The 22,247-nt window shown below is 38.4% G+C and overlaps 3 protein-coding genes across 5 annotated transcripts; 1 reads left to right on the top strand and 2 right to left on the bottom strand.

Moving 5' to 3' along the window:
- Positions 1-96: 96 nt before the first annotated feature.
- Positions 97-2,740, bottom strand: LOC124306393 (cyclin-dependent kinase 20-like). Its single transcript, XM_046767058.1, has 5 exons — positions 2,129-2,740; positions 1,870-2,058; positions 1,382-1,618; positions 858-1,085; positions 97-791 (listed from the first exon to the last, which is right to left on the bottom strand). The coding sequence occupies exons 1-5, from the start codon at positions 2,312-2,314 to the stop codon at positions 633-635; spliced, it is 999 nt and encodes a 332-aa protein (XP_046623014.1). The 5' UTR covers positions 2,315-2,740; the 3' UTR covers positions 97-632.
- An 843-nt stretch (positions 2,741-3,583) lies between these two features.
- Positions 3,584-6,984, bottom strand: LOC124306391 (inactive selenide, water dikinase-like protein). 2 transcript variants are annotated; one of them, XM_046767053.1, is made up of 6 exons: positions 6,356-6,984; positions 5,809-5,913; positions 5,328-5,589; positions 4,946-5,136; positions 4,448-4,692; positions 3,584-4,195 (listed from the first exon to the last, which is right to left on the bottom strand). In XM_046767053.1, exons 1-6 carry the CDS (start codon positions 6,639-6,641, stop codon positions 4,043-4,045), a joined length of 1,242 nt encoding a protein of 413 aa, XP_046623009.1. In that variant the 5' UTR covers positions 6,642-6,984; the 3' UTR covers positions 3,584-4,042. The 2 variants fall into 2 exon arrangements, with proteins under 2 accessions (XP_046623009.1, XP_046623010.1); XM_046767054.1 differs by lacking the exon at positions 6,356-6,984 and adding an exon at positions 5,984-6,074.
- Positions 6,985-9,663: 2,679 nt separating this feature from the next.
- LOC124306389 (ceramide kinase) lies at positions 9,664-21,672 on the top strand. Of its 2 annotated transcripts, none has more exons than XM_046767047.1 (8): positions 9,664-10,166; positions 18,874-19,104; positions 19,223-19,416; positions 19,513-19,888; positions 20,359-20,511; positions 20,609-20,805; positions 20,895-21,070; positions 21,149-21,672. In XM_046767047.1, exons 1-8 carry the CDS (start codon positions 10,040-10,042, stop codon positions 21,228-21,230), a joined length of 1,536 nt encoding a protein of 511 aa, XP_046623003.1. In that variant the 5' UTR covers positions 9,664-10,039; the 3' UTR covers positions 21,231-21,672. The 2 variants fall into 2 exon arrangements, with proteins under 2 accessions (XP_046623003.1, XP_046623004.1); XM_046767048.1 differs by lacking the exon at positions 9,664-10,166 and adding an exon at positions 18,490-18,758.
- Positions 21,673-22,247: the final 575 nt, after the last annotated feature.

A 22,247-nucleotide genomic window follows, 5' to 3' on the forward strand; every position in this document is an offset into this window, starting at 1 on the left:
CACGTGAAACTATATTCTAGTGTCATTATTGTCATCGTTACTGTTATTATTGCTGGTATTACTTCGCTGTCTTTTATCATTATCGACATTCTCGTGTATATCATTGCACTCGCTAAGAATATCGTAATTATTTAGTATCATCAGATCTCGGAATAAAAATTAATTTTACGCGACGACCATGTCTTTTTTCAATTTCTTTAACGAATCTTTAATCAATAATTGTCCGTATGGTTATTGTCTAAGATCTACACATAATCACTAGGCTACTACTGTACAATAATAAATTTTAAATTACCTAATATAGTAATAAACATGGAAAAAAGTTGCTGATCATTTATATATTAAAATTTATAATGTATGCAATGTGAGGACTTTTAGCAGTTGCCTTCGATCACTCACGCGTCTTGTTACTGATATTCTTTGTTATTTTCCACAGAGACCGCGCCTTAGCATTCTATTCTCAGAAAAAATCAATTGAAAACGCCAAGTTGTTTTACCGCTCTGGGATTTTTAACAAAGGAATTAGCGGTTTTGCCTTTCTAGAAGTAAGTCAAATAGAAGTTCTTGGGTAACAGTCGGACGTCGTAAGATCTTTGCAAAATATAGTCATCGACGTAAAACGATTAGCAAGGTTACACGATGCTCAACAAATTTTGAAACAAGACTGTACGTTTCAAGTTTCCTTTAACTTCTTCTGGCTTTACTTGAACCCGATGATCCGGCGTTGGTTTCGGCAAAGCAGATTCAGGGCAGGGGAACGGCCGCGAATGAAAATATAAATGTTTTAGTGCCTGAAACAAGAAGTCGTTGAAGAAAATTAAGTCTGTCTGATTACACTGCCTAAGAATCTCACACACCGATGAGGCAGTTAAGCGTTTCGATGAGTTGTAGACTAGAAGCTGTTTGATCAGATCTATAGCATCCGGTGTTGCATCTGGTACAATCAAATCCCAGGGCAAACCTTTGTGGCACGGGAATGTGATTTTGTTGTAATCTGGCAGAGTAGTCAAATCGGGCCAAGATTCCGTCGTCGGCGAGCCAAGCAGTCGCAAAACGATAGCCAGCTGCTCGATGTCAGTTTCTCCCTAAAACAGACCGAAGGGCAGGTGCGCAATTGCATGTACAAGGACGATGCAACTGATCATCATATTGAAGTTAGTAACGTTATTGTAACGATTGATGCCGTGGAAAAACCGTCATTCCGCCATTTTGAAATTGCCTAAAATCCAGTAGACCGTAATAAAACAAAACACACTCGTATTTTGAAATCTTAGTCCCTTAAAAATCATTGTAAAATTAAGGAAATAGTGATTCTTTCCCCAATTTTTCGTGGCGATAATATTACCAACTTCAACCTCGTAACTTTTGTATCCACGCTTACGGCGAATAAAGGCGCGCTGTTAAGTATTTCTCCGAAAATGCATCCCACCGCCCATATGTCTACCGCTGTAGTATAATAACGTGCACCGTACAACAATTCCGGTGCTCGATACCATCGTGTTGCAACTCGGTGCGAATAGGAATGACTGTTGTCGTCCCAGATCAATCGGCCAAGACCAAAATCGGCTATTTTCAACACGCCCTCTCGGTTCACAAGCAAGTTGGCAGGTTTCAAATCCTAGGAAACCAGAGTTTTATGAGTTTGAACTCTTTATCCAATTGAACTGATCAGCCTAACTTGATAAATAGTTGTTTAAATTCATTTAGACGGTTAACTATTCTGTAATTCAATGTCAGAGCTTCTGTCTGTCATCTTTTAGGGTATTGAAGTTTGGTGCGTGTGCATAAAATGATGAGACAGTGTTCAAACCAGTGTAAGTTATTCACGGGTGTAGGTTTGAATACGCTGTTTAAACCTTCTAAACTCACCCTGTGCATGACATTATTTGCATGCATGTACGATACACCCTCGAACAACATCTTAACGTAAGTTTTCTTTTGAGAATCGTTTAGCGGCCTCTCCGAGTCTCTAATTATCTCCCACACGCCGGATGGCATGTACTCAAATACCATGACAAAATCCAAACCCACTGGGAAAACGTCGATTAACTCGACTACCTATGGGTATCGATCATAAAGATGGTTAAAAATTATGAAATTGACCCGCAGTTGTGCTGCTATTCCTTACGTTGCGGTGTCTCAGCTCTTGTAGAGTCTTGACTTCTCGTAATACGGAGGTCGGAATACCCTCGTCGATCTTTTTGAGCAATACTTTTTTCAACGCCACCTCATTGCCCTGCTCGACGTGATAAGCTTTCAATACCAGCCCATGCGCGCCTACGCCAATCCTTCCGACCACAACGTATTTCTCCATCCCGGAAACTAGTATCCGATTCTTCAATTTCAAATCTTTGCCGTTTCAATTCTCAAAGCGTCATTTCAAGCGTCAGATTCTTAATTTTTGAATTGCTTTCCAAGCAATATATTTCGAACTTCCGACCGTGGCGCTGTCTTGTCAACCACTCGAAACCTGCATATAGACTATACAGACACACTGCCTCTCATAGTTCAAAACAAAACAAAATGACAATGGTCGTTTTATTTTATCACATCCAAGCCCATTAGAGGTGGTTCCTGGTGCTGTACGACCGCTTCGGATAAAATTCAAGTACCGTTTCAACGACAGAAATGGAGCCTTCGTGATACCCTTACCTGTCGACGGTCTCAATACCACCATTTTGACAATCGCGTGCATCGATTTCACGGCTTACGTATGAGTTTAATACATGCATACACACCCACATCACGGTTAGGTTAGGAGGGTGTCGTACGATTAAGTGGCAAACGGTAATAACCAAGAGGCGACTATGTTATTGACAAAGTAGCGCTTTATTAAAATGTTATATGACAAATTTCACCCCCATCATTCTCAAAGTTTACCAACGTCTGTTTACAAATGTGCTCGCATAATTATTATGGTCTGATTTCATAAACGTTTTTAGGGTACGAATAATTGAGTCTGTAGAAAAGTACGGTATTAATTATGAATAACAAAGGAAAAATACTTTATGAAAACTAGAGCAATTGACTCAATCAAGATATGCAATTTATAACTTACCCAGATTCGGTAACTTATTGCAATCTGGGTGTAATAAGCATTTGAATTAGAATTTTTGTCATCTGTCTCAACGAGAATACATTTTGGTTAGCCAAGCTTGCCTGGCTAGTTCGCCATAAGCTTTTACTTTAATTTTCTTCACTTTCACTCTCCATTATTATTTATAGGGAATTAGTTTACTCGGCCTCATCGTTCCGACGCCAACTTGCCAGATAAATTTCGGTTTGATTATAACAGAGTTAATCTTTCCATTGTTTCTCTACAAGCATATGCATAATAGCTACGCCCCTAATAGTCAAAGATTAGGAAATATTGAGAAAAGAAAGCAAAGAAAAGAACTAGGACTTTGGATCAACATTGTCAAAATAAGTCAACATAATTACACGTAACTGTTGAATTGAACATTTTTTTTTCTCACTTTGTTTATGCAATTGAAAGTGATTATAATATCAACGTCAACTGGAATTTGCTCTCATTTTCAGATGCACTCAACGTTGAAATTTGATAAAAAATAAAAAATCACAGTTTCGTCGTGTATAAAAGCAAACCGTTGTTTTATATTTTATAGTAATTATGTTTTTCATATATGTATAATGTATATATACTAGCTGATGATATCTCTTCATTAACTTGTTTTATTGGCGTTGTTTTCCTTTGCCTCTTCGTTTTTATCTTATACATGAATTGTTCTACGATCATGTATTGTATAAGATAAAAACACACACACACATATATATATATATATACATATATATATATACATACATATATATATATATATATATTTACGTATATTAGATATTATCAAGCTCCCCAAGAACTTGGGGAACACAAAGTGGTTTCCCGTCTATTCGATAATCCGATCAACATTCGTGGCGATCTTACAATAATTGCTAACCAACAGCTATTAGCACTGCAAGATCTAACCACCTTGAATGCGTGATACCAAACTCATATAACATAATCATCCGTAAGATCACCCCTCTACCAGAGTTCACCATCTTTTTCCTTCGCGGGTACTTCGATGACTCGCGGTTTGTCGATTATCCTCGCTGTACGATTACCCTTCTCAACGATCCCGATGATCCATGCTTGGTAACCCTCTTGTTTTTCAATGTCCTTACAATATGCAGCAGCCTAAAAATAAACGCCAAAAAATAAAGCTTGGATACACCTTATTGGAAACAAGCGTACACATAGAAAAAATTTCGATTGTTTAAGAGTTGACGACACCGAGTCAACACATTGTTGACGCAGCTTGGGACCCTCAAAAATTTATCTTCCTGCTCGTTCTTTAGGACATTTTACCGGTCTAAAATGCCCTACTGTATTCAGCAGGTCGAAGTTTTTTCATTCTTAGGATTATTCTTTATTATGGTTATAGCAAACCTGTTCTCGTGGAAGACAGATGAGCAATCCGCCACTGGTCTCTGCGGAGTGGCCTTGAAGCAATTGGAACATGTTACCACATGCTTTAGCAACTGCTGCCATTTTGGCGATAACCGGAAGATTGTGTATAACGAATGAAACTTCATTCTTCTGATGTTTGGCCAGGTTTTGGGCATGACCCAAGAGGCCAAAGCCTGTGACGTCCGTTGCCCCATGTGCATTATATTTATGCATGAGTCGTGCAGCTGTAAGAATCAAATAAACGTTTGAAACCTCTACAAAATGAAAATAAATTTTAATTGAACATGTACAAGGAATTTGTGACGACTACTGCCAGTGAACAAGATCAGAGCGCCATGGAATCCTCAACTGATTATTCTATGCCTGGTAGTGTTGTCAGACCGTGCAGAATTGCAAAATGGTCCAATGTGTATGGCCAGGCAAATAGAAAAGATCTCTAAAAAATTTTCTGGTGTCCTGATGTAACAGTAAATGTACCTATTCTGTTTAGCCTAGCCATGCTGTCCATTGCACGCTGATATGCCTTTCTCACATCATCTTCGCTGACTACTAGTTTGATCCTATTCCAACGATCGGGCTGATCTAGCCACTGGTGAGCGTTGACTGCCACCTGGGTTCCGAGCGGCTTTGTTAGCACCAAGACATCCCCAACAACCGCGTTGTCCGGCCTAAACGTTGAAAAGGACACAGAAAAAAAAAATTGTTCAAGGTACCTAGAGTCAATCCAAGACTGATGAAACATCATCCAAATAACTTTTCATGATCTAGAAACATTTAGAGTTAATTAGGAAAAGTGATGGGCAGCAGTGCTGGAAAAGCTTAAACACTTAATTTAAACAACTTGAATTATTTTGCATACACGATGTATTCGTTGGGTTGGCAAACCGTAGAGGCAACACCCCCAATTGTACACCATGGATTAACGACAGTTTGACCACCAGTAACAGTCGTCCCTGCTTCAAGAGCAGAGTCCTTGAAGCCTCTCATTATAAGTGGAACAACAACGTCCCTTTCTTTTTCAGTCATCTTGGTGCTGACCCCCAAAAGCATCAGCATATTGTCGCACTCCGTAACACCCATAGCGTACAAATCACTGATCACATTGGCGCATGCAATTTTGCCTGAGAAAAAAAATAAGATTTCTCTGCTCGTTGATAATATGTAGTCGAAGCAATGAAAAATAAAACTAATATACACACATATTGTAATAACGACGTATGCCTATTTATTTGTTATTTGCAGGACCACGAGAGACGAGTTATAAGAAAAAAACGCGAGAATAATTTCACCTGTTGTACTGAAAAGTAACCGGTCATTTTCAACAGTTTTAGAAATCTTACCCATCATATAAGGATCGTCTACTAAAGGATAAAAAAAGTCCGTTGTCTGTACTAGGCTCAAACCACCATGCCTCAACGGCGTTACGGAGGAATCCATGCCAATACCTGCAAAAAAAATGAATAAAAAGTGAGAAAAGTTATAAGATTCATCATGTAACGTGTTTAGACTGCAAACGAGAATACGAATATTCATGCGTCTTCTTCAGATGCGTGGGAAACAATGGGATCGTGAAAAGATGTTCGGACAACATAATGGCGGCGAACGCATTACGAGAAAAAAAAATAGGCGGGAATTGACAACGTGGCGGACGGACGCCCAGCGCCGGCCGGCCGGCTGGCCGGTCGCCATTTCCACAAATTTTATCCATTGGCGGGGTAAACGTGAATTTTCTGTATATGCGAACGAATAATCATGCAACCGTATAGCGGTTTCAATAATGAAAAAAAATGCTTCGTGGATTAATCCGTGGATACGGTAGTGATCCGAGGTAACAAAGAGTGACCATGCACAATCAGAAGAACGTATAATGATAAGAAATCAACTTACCAATGCGCGGAATAGCCATATGCATAAAATGGGCATGCTCATGATCTTGGACGTTATTATCGTCCGCCTGTAGTCCCTCAAGAAGTTTACCAAGAACCTCTTGAGGGACTTTACACCCTCATCCTTTCAAATCAGCAAAACGTGTCAGGCGGAAAGTACCGTCAAGATCATGTGCGACAGGGTCGAATGGCCTACGCAGCGCCAAGGCGTTAGGATTTCCTCCAAGTTCAAGTTGGGCCACGGACAGTGCGTCCTGAGTAACCGGCGTGCCCTGTAGTTCGGCCATCTTGGTAAACGACAGATTATCACCGAAGAATACAGTGGTTAAAAAGTCGAATATATACACGCTTCGTTGATCCTTGTAAATTTTTCTATAATATTATTATTTTAATTTTATTTTCTCCGAAAACACGAAAAGTTTACCGGCGACACTAATCTCGATCACTAAAATCTAAAAGAAGCGTGGATCTATTACTCTGAAATAAATTCTCGGTCTAGTATACCGGGCGACACAAACTCCGCAGCAAGACAGCCACTGCTACTTATTTGCCCCCTATCTAACGCGTCGCTCCTGAATACTACGTACTGCCGAACTCCGAGCAAACGAGGAATATAGTTGCACCAGCGTCGACTAGCCGGGATCAACGAATGAAACAAAATGGACACTTGCGGCGCTGCTATGATCGAGAATTACGGGTTGCGCGCAAACCCGACGCGCAGCCCCTTCCAGCAACTGCGTGAATTTCAACGGCGATATCCATTGGCTCTTTCAAACTACGTCCGAGTTCCACCATGAGCTCAGGGCCGTAGATTTACAGCGCCGATTAACCGCGAGAGAAAATTAATTTCACAGTATAGTTCGGAATAAGTATTTTCTCGTAATGCAAATTTTACCATTTATTATTTGATTTACACTATCTTAATTTTCCTAAATTGTAAACTTTTCCCTCAACTAGAGTCCGTTGATTATCAGGTCATACGATAATTTGTGAAGTAACAACAAAGAGAGTAACAGCAAGATCGATGATAACAAAAGGGCGATGTGACCACCCTCAATTCGGTACGCCTCTGTGACGTACCTTGCACGAATTCTCAAAAGCAATGTGACCATTAACGACTCTTTCGTTAATTCCAACTTTGCTGGTTATGTGAATTTCTTCGGAATAAACCGAACTGATGTATCTATCAGCAAACATAATGATAACCTTTGTTTATACGTCAGCGCCTACGATATGTAGTGCTGTACGTACTTTGGGATAACTATAAGCCATGGATATGAATTCACTACAGTGCCGCAGTTTTCAGGGCCGTCCATATAAACTACAGCTCCGATCCGAATCGCCTGAATACATTTATTTACGCGAATACTACGTATCCTTGTTGAACTGCTGTTATCTAGATGATTTGTATGTACCTTGCAAGTTCTTACAGTTTTGCGTCCACCCTCTTGAACCTGCTAAAATGCTAAGCTGTTTGGAATATTTACTGCCCCGCAAAATGAATGCGACTCCTTATAGAAAAAAAGGTGTGTTCGCATAGTCCGTAACCGTTGTCCTCATTGCCCGCGTCCCTGCGGTCTAAAGTATATGCACGAAGAAGTAGTATACGTATATCAATCTTTGGCTGTGTCAATCTAACCTAACGTAACCTTAAACTACCAGGGATTCTCAAATTCCACATTGTGAATTCTTAACTATATTCATTTTCAAGCAAGATACGCTGTTTACGTCCTCCTCAAGAACAAGAGCCTGCAGCAAGCTTGCATATTGCACACATCCATAACGCATCATCTAATCGTTACATCTCGAATGTACGTACGAAATCCCAATTCATCGGTGGATTTCACCGTATAATATACAAATAGTTGGACGGCGTTACTTAATTATAATAGTTGTAGGCACAGCGGAATTGTGCTAAATTGATATTCAGATTATCCAATACAATAGTATCCAATAAAGTAAACATAACATATACTACATGACCAATTGATCTCTTATATTTCCTTATCCATTGTAACTGATTCTGCTTTCTTTACTGTAATCGCTGTAAGGATGTAGTTGTATAGTTAAGCAGTTTAAGCACTCCATGCTTTACCTAGTCCATGACATGCTGTGTGTGAACAATGACTGACTCGGAATGTTGTCCGAAGGAAGGAATGTTTCCCGCGCAAAACTTGCTCTGGCTCTATAACCTCCTCAATCAGAGTTCCTAATCGCTAGAGGATGGTCGAGGTGAATGCACGTAGAGATCGCAACAGGCTACAGTAGACACTGACGAGAAAATATTTATAATCTACATACGAAAATAAATCATTCATAAAATATGTACATATATACAAAGATGATAATGTCGAATTTATCCACTTAGAGACCTATAGACTATTGTCATCGGCAATAAAATTAATTTTCCCGGTAATTAGGTCAGGTTACAATCGCATCGTGGATCTACGTTATACCTATAAGACAATTAACGGAAAACCGGGATTCATCATGACCAAAATTATTCCATAATAGGGCAAATTACTAAAGTTATAGAAATGAGCGCCAGAAATTCCGCAGCAAAGTAACATGGAGCTACGTATGTAATGTGTATACGCATTCGCACCCGACATCTGTATGCATACATATACATACATGTTCGCAATGTATACCTATGTATATGTATGTTTGGTGTGTAGCAAAACAGAGCAGAATGCGCGAACAGCACTTCCAGAAAGTTCTGCACCTCGACCTTATTCCGACACATCACGTCGTGTGCTATAGTAGTATAGTATAACCCACATACAAATGTACAATAATCTGTATGTTTTTGCGTAGCTAGTGTGCTCAGTGCGCTTCTAGGCAAATATGAGAGATCGCAAATAGTTCAGTATTATCTTTTACGGAGCTTTATCCGATAAATTTACGAATATAGCGATAGCTGTCCTAAGTACCGGAGTATCAGCCACGAATTATTCATCCATGCAATTCGAGGAAAATTTTTGTAATTTTGGAAGCAAAGCATTGCCGGTAGTAAAATCCAGACCGACTTATAATTCTTACAGGTGTTGTATAGGATTCTTCCTAACGTGACATTCGTGCTCCACGGACAATACTACGAATATACTTGATTGGTGGAATGTTGGTAAATAATCAGAATGAACAGAGTTATCCAAAGAGTATTGCGTCAACGATAAGATATCGACATATTATGGAAATTCGTTGGTAACATTGATTTCTGTGTTACCACCTGAGTCCACGAGCAGGTAGCTATATTTCAATTGTTTCAAAATACCCAGCCACTCCTCCACCCACTCTGGGACACTGGTAGTCAGTCAGTAAAGTCAGTTTCAGTACTTCAGTAGTCGGCAGGCGCAGCCAGCCAGGAGTTGACCGCAGATAGGTGAATGATTCTTACGTCCGTCCGTATATACGCAACGCGTTTCTGTACATACAATTCATCGGTGTCAGATCGATCCGTTGACGCTATGCGGTGCCGCTAAAGTTTGTCCGACGGCGAGAGTTTTGGGGAGGGACGAAAGAATATGTCGACCGTTTGAATAGCGGTATTTTGTAATGATAAAAGGTGGTGACTCCGATAACAAGTAAACGAGAACGGAAGCGTCAATAATATACACCTGCAACGGCAGAGCACAGCTGGGAAAATAAAAGTAAATTTAAGACTCGTACTCAGACCGTCACCGCGATGCAGGAATTTAACGATCATGCCTCGGATGCAGTGCTCCTCAACACGTTTGTGATTCGTAAAAAGAGATGCAGGGTATATTTTCATCGGGGAACCCTCATCTGGGAAACCGAACGACCTCCTTACAGTGAGTAATTATGGTTTCTTTGCACGTTATTTAACATCCACATTGTATATATTGCAGCTACACATTAACAAATTGCTTTGTATACTTTATTGTCATGACGGAAGAAATGAAAAGAATTTCACATTAATTTCTCCCTGATGTGTTGATCTATATGATAATATATGACGGCGTAAATAATTTCACTCTACATGTAGCGATTGTGCTGTCATATTCATCACGATAAAGATCTTTTGATTCTTACTTACGAACTGCAGATCACGTCATGTCATATTATATGTGAAATATGAATTGCTATCGACTACCGATAACCTTTTCTATAGAGATCATCAACGGAAAATATCTAAACTTCCTAAGTTTCTTTTTCGATATTTCGGCCCGCATTTTCAGCCAGATTTGATGCTTATTAACTGAAATTATCGAAAAAAGATTCTGTGAGATATGTGTCCTAAAATCCGATTCAATAAAATCGTACAATATGATACAAAAAATGAACAAAAAATGTTTGAAATCTGACTTGAAATGACTAAATATTCGTCGGTCAGTTATTTTCCTTGTTCGATGGCAATTTATTCAAGGACGTTTTGAGCATCTGTATATGTACATAACTTCTGATCCCAAGGCAAGACACAGTACAATTATAGACCGCTGTACGTGGCATAAGTAAAAAAGTAAACGAATAATAAAACGCAGGTAAGCAATCAGCTGACAAATCTATATTTCACCAATTCACGGTCAAATCTTTTTTTCAGTTAAACGTGCACGATGTCAATTGTGAAACACATAGTATGCAATACTGGGTCAATTTCTAACAGTGCGTGAGTTAAAATGTGTTAAAATATAAGGTCCAAACGGTCGATGAAACTTTCTATCTCTACCTTTGAAACTATCGAATATACGGAAATCATGATCAGTCGACGAAAATGCGAAAATCAACAGAAATTATTCTGTACCAATATGCATCTATACATATAAATGATTACGTTGATAAAAGTCGGCCAATACTGCGATCGAAAGTGAAAGTTGATAATTTTTTAAGATCTCAGATACATGCAGATCCGTACACTTTGCTTTACTGGATAGGATAAAACGAATCGTAGAGTTTAAGAAAATTTGTGTGGTAACACCACGTAGAATTCATTTCTGTACATATACGCAGATATACATTCATTTTTATATGTGTCGATTGTCATCAGTATTATTACAATTATTCTGAATTATAGTTGCAGTGATATATTTCAAACGATCCGATTTAATGAAGTGTAGATAGTACGGATATTTATATGTGTACAGTGCATACATAGATATTATGATATTATTACGTGAATCTTCTACTCGGTTATACATTCACGCATGCTAGTAACAGTAAAGGCAGTTCAATCTGTTCCTGAATCACGAAGAGGAATGACATTAATTAATGACGCACGTACCAAACGCTTAGCTCGTCTGAATTAAAACAATTAGCGGCATTTGATATACATACATACGTTATCTTTACCGCTATATACAATTATAACACAACAGAAGAAGACTAGGATCGCATAATTATCGTTACAATAACCGTTATGATTGTAATCATTAGTATTACGGTTCATATTGTTGTGTAACCGAAGAATTTATATTAGATATAGGTATATATGATCATTGTGTTCTGCAGATTGCCGTTCAATTGATAAATTTACCGATGATTTAACTATGATTTTCAAAACGTTAAGAGAACAATAAAGTTATGTATCAACTTTTATATTATATATTTATTTTCTGGATAACTTGCATTAATTTATTCTACACATGTACAGGCAAACGTAGGTATATTATAATTGAAAAAATAGGTCTCATTAATCTACGAAACGTGCAGCTAAAAACTTACATATAATTATACGTATAGCTATAATAGTTATACGTATCACTCAAACATTCTGTACCTATAAACGGGAAGAAGATATTCGATAATACGTATAATATAATACAGAGATCAGACTATGCATACCCGTAGGCTATATGTGCAGCTTGTAGCTAATTGTATGTTGCACATAATAACGTACAGGTCTTTATCGCGCATAGATCAACTACATTGTCGTGTTATATCTAAACTAAGTTATTTTTATTTGTTTTGTTACCATTGCTATTGAATCATGTGCAGAAACAACATTAACCGGTTGTTACAAGTATTAAAATTTTATTACGTTCGATTGCTTCGATTTTTGATTCTGTACGTCATGGGAATTGGACGTGCACGCTTTTTCTCACTTGGGCGGGAATAGAAGGTACAAAGAAAAAAGGCCAAGTAAATCGCCAGGTATTAATATACTCGTCGAGTTATGCTGATTCGTGGCCTTTCATCTTATTATATTTCATGAATATTACCCGCACATATCCTATACCCGTTTATAATATCGTATTGCAGTAGCTAGAGGTGCGATAATAAACAAAAAACACTATTTGAATTATTCTATAATGAATTTTAATACTTCGCGTTAGCTAACCAAGTTGAATGGAATCCATTATAACGTCAGAGTTACGCAACTGGCAGATTATAGTAGAAATAAAAACGGTGAAACTGGTGAAACATAACTGAAAGCTATTAGCTATGTACAAGTTAAATTAAAATTATTTAATTTTCACTATCTATAATTCTATTATTTCCTTACAAAAAAATGAAAACGTGGAAATATTTCGTCGCATGGCATTATTGAAGAGCAATCGATAATTTCACGAAGAGATAAACGTGCAGATAATCTACATCTCGTGCATGCAAATAGCGCACGCGTCATTGAGCCTGAGACTCTCCCAAGGTATTCCGGAACAAGAAGAGCGGGTCTTGCGCACGTCGTCAAGGTCGCGCACGCTTCGAATTACAACGACTTGAAGTTGGGCCGAAACAACAAATTTTTTCAGTAAACACAGATGTCTCCGGAATTCAGAAGAAATTAAATTATAATTTGAATTAGTGTACATTTAGTTACGCTGATAGTAATGGACATCAAAATACCAATGTACGGCTACTGCTGTAATGTTATAAAACCCACCGACTTGACCCGACACTCCATTAACGTAATTATCACCGTATCGTCAAAATTTCTAGAACGAAGGAAAAGTTGAGAGATTCAGAAAAACCGAATCAATGTTTATTATAATTCTACCTACGTAGTTGAATAAGAATCACTGCGTCATACGTCACGTATTTGCGTATATCGACAAAAAACTTCTGTCGGCTAATGATTTGCGCCAACATGCAAGAAACTGTATTATTTATACCGCGCTGTTAGTCTATTCCTTTGTGTCGTGCGTTTTCATCTGGCTTGATTAATTGTTATGATAGAGTGCGATTTTTATCTTCAACACTGCGAAAACAGCCGGCGGCCGTTGTTTCGTCGGTACACTTGCACTTATCAGGCGTAATATTTCCGTTGCCCCCTCTCCAATGTTGAGGCACTTAACGTCTTTACCTCACTTGCGTTTGAAAACAAAAAACGTTGTCGAGTTACTGATCAGGGGCGTATGTATGACTATTATTCCCTAGTGTTGAAAATCCAAATTTTAGGCTAGGTTAGGTTGGGTTGAGTTAGACACGAGGCGAGTTAAAACAATTTCCCAATTATGGACTGAGAGAAAATGTAAAGTTCATCCAGAAATTGAAAAAGTTTCTTCAAAACCTTATCAACAAATCATTATCATAGACTGGCTATAAAGATAGGAAGTGGTATATTTGATGACAAACTGTATCCATCACTAACGACAAATTTCTTCCATTCTCGGGAAATTCGTCAATGGATTACTCAATTTTCAAATAGTTCACGTATAAAGTCGTCCCTAAATTATAGTGCCCGATGTTCAATAATTCAGACGTTATTGGCTCGGGACGACGCTCCTGACCGAATGGACTATAAATATGTATGTAGGTACGTTCCTGTGGGCCCTATTGAAAATTTCTATAATAATATCATAGAGTCCATCTAAATTTGCTGTCTGCTGGATTCCTACAGGATCCCATCGGAAAATAGAACGAACCAGAGAGTTTTGAGAATAGGATTGAGAAACATGACAAAGTGATAAGTCTATCGCGCTTTTGAGTCCGATTCTATAAAATTCTGTCAGAATCTGTCATGTCCTATCAAACTTTTCCCGCACGAATGGCGTATTGCTTCGATGAAGGCGAGAGGATTAAACGTTAAGTTAGTATTATGTTAGTGTAGACATAGTCGGAGCTGCCAGCGCGTCTGGTAAGGGCGAACACTCTCTTATTGATCGAGGTAGAGACCGCGAATCATAGAGATATTATACATAGAGTAGGCAAAGTATAGGGGTGAGCATAAGTGGAAAGGCCTGACGGACAGAAAGAGAAAGAAAATCGAGCGACCGTTTTATCCTTGTTTGCGTCCGCATTTACGCATGCGTCAGAATCATAAGTCTGCTCTACTTCTGCGCAGTGAAACACTGCGCATGCTTGGTAGCATAGTGTAAGGAGTAAAAAGGTCGCACATTCAGCCAGTTGGCGTTTATAAGTTGTTTGTGAGTTGACGTCACGGCAGGTCATGGTAATCCTACGGCGCATGCACGTGTACAAAATGAAATATAACCTCAACTAAACGTTGATGAACGCATGAAAAAACGCGCTAGGTCACGCATCGCGTTGAGTCTCGTCGTTTCACGAATTCAATAAAAGGGTCAATTTCTCGTTTAAGGGATGTAAGAATCGTGGCGGGACCTGCAGGAGTAAAATAGTATTCGCATTTGCATTCTGCGTGGACTGAAGAATTCAGTCTACGTTTTATGTGTAACATCCTGATCTACCTCGGATACTAATTTATTAACAGTTTTGAATGGACCGCTTGTTGCGACGTCAACTGGCTGAACTTTTCTCTTGGTTAGTCTCCGAAAAGCTGCACTGCACACCCAACTCCTTACACTGTTTTTAGTACAAAAAGATAGATTAGTCACTCTCTTTTTGTCGATTGGAAGCTTGTATGGCTCACTTGTTTACTCTATTTATAATATCTCTATACCGTAAATCCATTATAGGTATACACCAGTTCACGGAGGGTGGAATAGTGCGGATACTAGCATAGTACATCAATATATTTCCATATACGATATTTAACGCTATCTAGCGCGTCTGAGGACAAACTTACAAATACCCCCTACCTCTGGATCTTGCGCTAAGTTCAAATCAATTCAGACATGAATATGAAGGAAAATAAAATAAACATTGCGTAATATTAGAAATATAAGTTGATTAGAAACTTCTGCATAAGACAATATTTAATTACACGCATCCATAAATAAAATTCAAATACCGCTTACATTGTATACAATAGTAATTAAAATTTACACGTGAAGTATACAATTTGTATAATAAGCGATAATGTATAATATATGTAAAATATATAAATTATTGCCTATACAATTAATTTATTATCACTGAATCGAAAAATGTCACAAGGCGTGAACCTGACATTTACTTCTTCACCAAGGTCCGTAGATAGACGAGTGGGCAAGGGAAGGTCTTCGCATGGTCGCCATTTTGTTCCAATTTGTGTATAGTGCGTAGACTTTATATTACAGTCTGAACATAATGGAAAAAAAAAATAAAAAAAAATTGATAAACCCTAGGTCACCGCCATTTGAAATCACTATCGTAGTTCTTACGGAAGATTCCTCTATCCAATCGCCTATCTACCGACGTTGTTCTTTACCAAACATCGTCACTCGCCTTAAGAAAGTATAACGGAGTTTCCTTTGATCTGAAAATTCACCCCTGACTTCAATGCATTGATGACAAAAGAACCTGCTTTACGAATTCGCTCCGGAGTGGAAGGTAGTAAGGGGTGTTAGTAGCCATTGATCCGTACCACTGTCCCTATACTAAGTCCCATCTTATATAAATGGATTCTGGTTCAAGCACTCCGCCAGTCCAACCCAAATAAGGCGGGTATTTTTCGAGGTGGATCCAAAAATATTTGGACCATTCGAATCCTTTTGCCTTCCATCTGTGAATTCCACATTCTTCGGGTGTGACGCTTGTAAAGTGAAGCTCCGTCGTACCGTAGGTTTTACTTTTCCACCGAAAATTGGTTTCAGAATTGTCCACATTCTTCTCACTTCCTTCGTTCCCCACTTGAAGCCATTTCAAATTTGTTCTCACGTAACGGTGTTTACCCATTAACGGAGACCATACACTTAGCGGTTCGTTAGGGGTTACTTAAACTTTTAACGGTGTTGCAGTTACGCCATCGCGCCCCAAAATAGAAAAAAGAACAGTTAGCAGACCCGGTTGAGGTGACTATGTTTTCATGGCCTGGCAGAATTTGATTCTACTTCAGTATATAAATAGATGCGGAACTTTGAATCAACGATGTTATGTTATGAATACTCAACGTCGTTGCCAATTCTCTTTGTGCTGCCTCAGTAGCACATATATCTATTATACAGGGTGGACAAAAAAAAATTGGGTTCATTCAAAACGTGAATAAACTTTAAGCGCGTTCACCAATTTGCAAGAACTTCTTTCTGCTTGAAATTACAAGAATAAACGTTTCATTTCGCGTTTAAAAATACGGAGAATCTTCATTCCTCACCGAGATACAAGCTGAAGAGATAAGAATTTGGAAAAAGTTGCTGGGAGAAAGAAAATAGCGAGTTTTCAACTTAATTTTTATTTCAAGTTATGGCTCAAAGTCTAATCTAATCTATTTCGGTTCAATCGATGCTGAAAATTTTACAATAACCTATGTTTAGCTCATATTCTTCTCATTTTTTACATTTCACAATTTCCGATACCTAATTCATGTGATCAACACAATCGAAGAAAAAGTGGACGGGGAGTAGAATTTAGTGAGAAGGATTTTTTGCGGCTACTATTGACAGAACTCTCCTTCGCCAAGATGCAATTACTTGTACAGTGAAGAGTATAAGGACAGGTTGTGTGACTTCCAATTCCGTACGTCAGTGAATGATTCCCCCAATGACTACAAATGTGATATTCAAGGCAATTCGCAAAGATTAAAAAGTCAGCTTTGACGCCGTCTCGAAATATCTCGCAAATGGTCGTTTTATCTGTTTGGTGGTCGATTATTCGTGACTGAAGTCTGATTAAATTCTGGATAACCGTTGGCTGAAACAATTTTGGTCAAGTTTTCTATATGATTTACGGCCGACATTTGTGACAGTCTACTTTCTTGCTAATTTTCCGAAAACTGAATTTTACCCTCAGAGCGCGCGTTTTGACTCTAATATTACAAGAATTGTTTCATGTCTTGTGAAAAGAAATGTTTCTATGAAAATTTTTGAAATGCCAGAGGCAAACTTCAATTGGAAATAGAATTATCTCGACGATATTATGTGAATTATATCGTAAAGATTTGAACATAAAAAATTTATACAATTTAGAGAAAGTTAAATTCTCGTGGAAAATGATTTATAGGAATTTTTGAATATTGAAATTCGCAAGTACTGGACTTATAGTTAGAGATTGCCAGTGGATTAAAGTGATATTTTGATGATACCAAAGTGGATTTTCTGAGTGTAATTTTGGTAAAGCCCCATCGTAAAAATTTCACAACTACACCAATGAATTGAGTGGAATTTGAGTGATTAGCTGCAATATCATTCTAATACCACTGATTTTAGGATCCACTGAAAAAACACTCCAATAATACCCTGGAAGTGAATCCGCCAGGATTTGGCTGTCTGTAACTCTTGGGCCGTTGCTCGCAGCGCATTCGGACAGCGCGCAATAGATTTCTCTAGCAAAATGACGTAGATATAGTGCATCAAAGAATTGATTTCAGCACTTTGAAGACCATCGAAATTTTCTCAAATAATCGAAAGGGAATTCAAAAAAGAGCATAGGACTAACAGCAGCAGCATTATGACGAAAATCTACCGTTTTCCCTGGCGAATTCATTAGCATTTCACATCATCATTCGAATAATATAATTTTCTCCAATTCACCCAACTCACAGATCCTCTTTGTTTCGTTCAAGTTCCGTCCCACCGTTGATCAAAGAAACGATCGTCATTACACACGCATACCATCGCACGCATCGAGTAGTTTTGCAATATTTTCTGACGCAAATACTTTTGCAATTTTCCATGCATACAGTCATGTGCATGCGAATGTGTATATTCACACAGTATCGATATATTTGCATGGCGTGTAGATACTTAGTAACTCATAGCTACGAGCTTGTCGCAGATGTCAAGTTATGCCTATATATTATGATAAGTAAAATTCCCAAGTATTCTCAAATTTCCAATTCTCAAGTATACGAGCGCATTATATGCTACGAGCTATCGTCTGAGAATAATAATTAAGATTTTGTTTTTGAAAACGTTTCCCGTAAAACTGTTCGGCGCATTTTATAGTGGACAGCAGCGAAGTTTGTTTTTTGTATCACTAGAAGGTCGAAAAAAATCTGCTGAACCATCATTTGACAGTGGAACGAAAGATGCCAAAACTTCACTATTCAAGACTCATGATTTACAAATTAAAAAACATTGCGAGGCAATCTTGATCACTCAATATTTCTCATCGCTGCAGACAGATGATTAAATTAATCCCATGCGTCATGCTTCCTACCAGCGGGATCAAAAGTAAAAAAATTGTAGTGTCTACAATTATTTAAATGTACATGTAGTTATAATACAGATGAACAAAATAGAATATTCACTTTAGTTTAGACATTACTAATAGAATTATATTTTGCAGCAAGGTGGACTTTACCTTTGACCGACGTCCTAGCAGCTCATTATGGCAATGATGCAGACGTAGATAACACTGGTGGTGTTGACGAAAAGTCCCAAGCCCCAACAAGTTTTGTGCTTCATTATGCGGCTCGTGGTTCTAAACACAAATGGAGTCATCACAGCGTTAGAATGAGTCACACCGATTCTAGACAAGTAGCTTCTTGGGTGAAGACTATTCGTAACTATCTATCAGGTCAGTTTACAGTCGAGTCATAAAGAATCCCACCGTTTTGAGCAATTAACTTTAACCACTCTCATACTTCGATTTGATCGTAATTTTAAAAGTAAAACTCCACATCATTATATTCCAGGTTTGACCCATCGTCCTAGAAAAATAATGGTCTTTGTTAATCCAATCGGGGGTAAGAAAAAGGGCTTGAAAATATGGGAAAGTGATGTTCAACCGCTGCTTGCCATAGCAGGCGTTGAAGCAAGGATGTTGGTCACCGAAAGAGCGGGACACATCCGAGACACATTGCTTACCTGCAATTTGGACGACGTTGAGGTGAAGAGAAAAATGATAAACCGAATTCCGTGCGCTGGTATTTGTACCAAAAAATAAGAAGGTCAACGCAACTAATACTAACATACAATTTCACAGGCAGTTGCTTGCATTGGTGGAGACGGCACCTTTTCCGAGGTGTTCAACGGGTTGGTATTACGGACTGTAAAGGACAAGGACCTGGACCCAAATGATCCAGAAGCTGTCTTACCGCCCCCAAAATTACCAGTCGGCGTTATTCCGAGCGGAAGTACCGATACTGTAGCCTACAGCCTCCACGGGACGATCGACGTTCAAACTGCCGTTATACATATCATTTTTGGAGACACAACAGGACTCGATTTATCATCTGTCCACAATAATCGTTCCTTGCTAAGGTTATACGCTAGCGTCCTTAGCTATGGCTACCTTGGCGACGTAATCCGAGATAGTGAAAAGTTTCGCTGGATGGGACCACAGAGATACGATTATTCAGGTCGGTAGATGTGCGTGATATCAGATTTCTCTTCATCAGAAATCGGAGTGAAATTTTTTTACATAACACGTGCATATTTTACGCATTTTTCCATGCGTATTTTTCGTACACAAAGTACCCGTTTCTACGACGGTCGAGTGACTCTGCGAATGCGCATGCGCAGAGTACAGATAAGACCAGTTTCAAGTTCTGCACGCATGCGCTGTCGGAAACAAATCTCACATTACGCGACCCTAACCTCAATTTCGTGCTTTATGAAAAGACGCGTAACATACTCTTGTTGTATAAAGAATCGTATGCACGAAGGAGGCAACTGTCCTTTCGCCTTGCGTATTTGCAATATTCGTCTTCCGCTCACCCACGACTCATACTGCAAACTTACCTCCTTGTTACACAATATGCTATTGTCTATTGCAATTTGGTAGTTAACAGGCCCGTTTCTTCACTTACCAGTTTATCACATGTTTCAGGGTTCAAGAAAATACTCGCCAACAAAGGATATGAAGGGGAAATAGAGCTCTTATCGGATCCGTGTCATCCAGCTGCTAGCACTAAATGCACAGAAAATTGTACCAGATGCTTTGAACATACACGTAATAACGATTGCGATAAAGAAATATTGAGTAAGCGATAACAGTACCTTTAGTTGTTTTTCACTGCACTTCTCGGCATCGATTTGAAACTTCTCACTAATACCGATGTTTTGATTCTGTTTTTCAGAATGGCGGACAGTGAGAGGTAAATTCTTTATGGTCAATGGTGCCAATGTTTCATGTGCATGCGATCGAAGTCCCTCAGGCTTTAGTCCACACTGTCACATCGGAGATGGATGTATTGACGTGATATTGATCAGGCACACATCGTTTTTAAATAACATCAGAGTCCTTTTGAGATTGAGCAGTAGGAATAAGAATTTGGTAAGAAGAATGCTCGAAGATTTTTGTCGCGTTATGAATTATCTTTTTGCATCTACCTAACTAAACATCAACCCTTTTACGCAATCCAGTACGATCTCCCTTTCGTCGAAGTATACAGAGCCAGGGAATTCAAATTCCGACCTCTTCCGTCTGTGATAAATGTACCTGCTGACAACACCGAGGTGAACATACCTCAATCGCAGCCTGACCTCAGCGTGTGGAATTGCGACGGCGAAGTAATTCAGGATTCGAATTTGAAAATCAGGTAAGGTACTCATAATAATTCTCGTAATAACATTGAACTGGAGCATTCACGTCTGACTTCCATTAATCTCTTTTTCAGGGTACACTGCCAGTTACTTAAAGTTTATACGAGGCGTATGCAGGATTCCATTACCGATACATCTTGCTTTTGTCCGCTTTAAAGAGCGGGAACTGAGAATTCGGAAAAGCGGGAATTCTGTTTACATTGGCGCTTCACAAGATACCGATTTTTTTTATCTCCCTTTGAGTCCACCCCAGAAATTTCATATCAATAATTAAACGTTGTAGTTCCTTTTATAAGCTTGCCTCGTATTGTTAAGACATGCCACTTTTATTGATACTATTATTATTTTTTATCTGGTATTATATTTTTAAAACATGATTAGTATTTATATTTTTATTGAATATTATATACACATGAAATACGCATAATATCATCGCTATGCGCGCGCTAAATTTTGGCAATTGCTCGGGAGCTTTCGTTATTTAAAAGAGTAACAAGTGCTACACTTCACGTATTTGCATTTACTTTGAACCGATCTCATTTTTTGTTTCTATTTTTTCCCCCCTCTATGCATGGTTTTGATTTTTCTATGCTAAAGGGAAAAAACCATCATGTTGGGACGATATATTGGTTGGCGAATTACTCGGTCGTTATTAAAGTTTGCAAAGCACTGAATTACGATACAATAGGTGCTTTAATAAGATGCGCAGTCTACCCTCCAGTATATTAAGTAATTAAATAGGTTTTAAATGCTCGACTATGGCATAGAATTGTATTAGACACTTAAGGTGTAATGGTTTTGTAAAGAGAAAGTTTATTCCATACGATGTTTCGCTTTGTTCTCTTAATTAAGTATTTTTTTTTTTTGTGATTTTGTTACTAGCGATACGGAAGTGAAGGTTTACCCAATTTGTTTTTAGAAGAAAATATTGCGTGATGATTGAGTATATCAATGTAGAATATAAGTTTTGCATACATGTAGAAGGTGGATTTATAATTTCTAAATTAATAGAAAATATCAGCTTGATTATTATTGAGAATGTTAAATTAAAACTGGAAATCGATACGATAAGATTATTCGTGTGTCTGTAGGTTCATAATATTAAATGATTATACAGTGACGGATACACGTAGCTTGATAAATATTTTAGAAAGTATACAGGGTGACCTAGGG

The sequence above is a fragment of the Neodiprion virginianus genome, chromosome 5, assembly GCF_021901495.1.
Source record: "Neodiprion virginianus isolate iyNeoVirg1 chromosome 5, iyNeoVirg1.1, whole genome shotgun sequence".
Taxonomy (NCBI): Eukaryota; Metazoa; Arthropoda; class Insecta; order Hymenoptera; family Diprionidae; genus Neodiprion; species Neodiprion virginianus.

Excerpts from the sequence above, each read along its gene's own strand:
- LOC124306393 (XM_046767058.1), bottom strand. The coding sequence starts at position 2,314 with ATGGAGAAATACGTTGTGGTCGGAAGGATTGGCGTAGGCGCGCATGGG. Across the intron at positions 2,059-2,128 it reads AAGAGCTGAGACACCGCAAC|GTAGTCGAGTTAATCGACGT; the intron begins GTAAGGAATAGC and ends CGATACCCATAG. Across the intron at positions 1,086-1,381 it reads ACAGCGCGCCTTTATTCGCC|GGAGAAACTGACATCGAGCA; the intron begins GTAAGCGTGGAT and ends GGTCTGTTTTAG.
- LOC124306391 (XM_046767054.1), bottom strand. The coding sequence starts at position 6,059 with ATGTTGTCCGAACATCTTTTCACGATCCCATTGTTTCCCACGCATCTG. Across the intron at positions 5,914-5,983 it reads GCATGAATATTCGTATTCTC|GTATTGGCATGGATTCCTCC; the intron begins GTTTGCAGTCTA and ends TTTTTTTTGCAG. Across the intron at positions 5,137-5,327 it reads CAACCCAACGAATACATCGT|GCCGGACAACGCGGTTGTTG; the intron begins GTATGCAAAATA and ends TTCAACGTTTAG.
- LOC124306389 (XM_046767047.1), top strand. The coding sequence starts at position 10,040 with ATGCAGGAATTTAACGATCATGCCTCGGATGCAGTGCTCCTCAACACG. Across the intron at positions 19,417-19,512 it reads GCAATTTGGACGACGTTGAG|GCAGTTGCTTGCATTGGTGG; the intron begins GTGAAGAGAAAA and ends ACAATTTCACAG. Across the intron at positions 19,889-20,358 it reads ACAGAGATACGATTATTCAG|GGTTCAAGAAAATACTCGCC; the intron begins GTCGGTAGATGT and ends CACATGTTTCAG.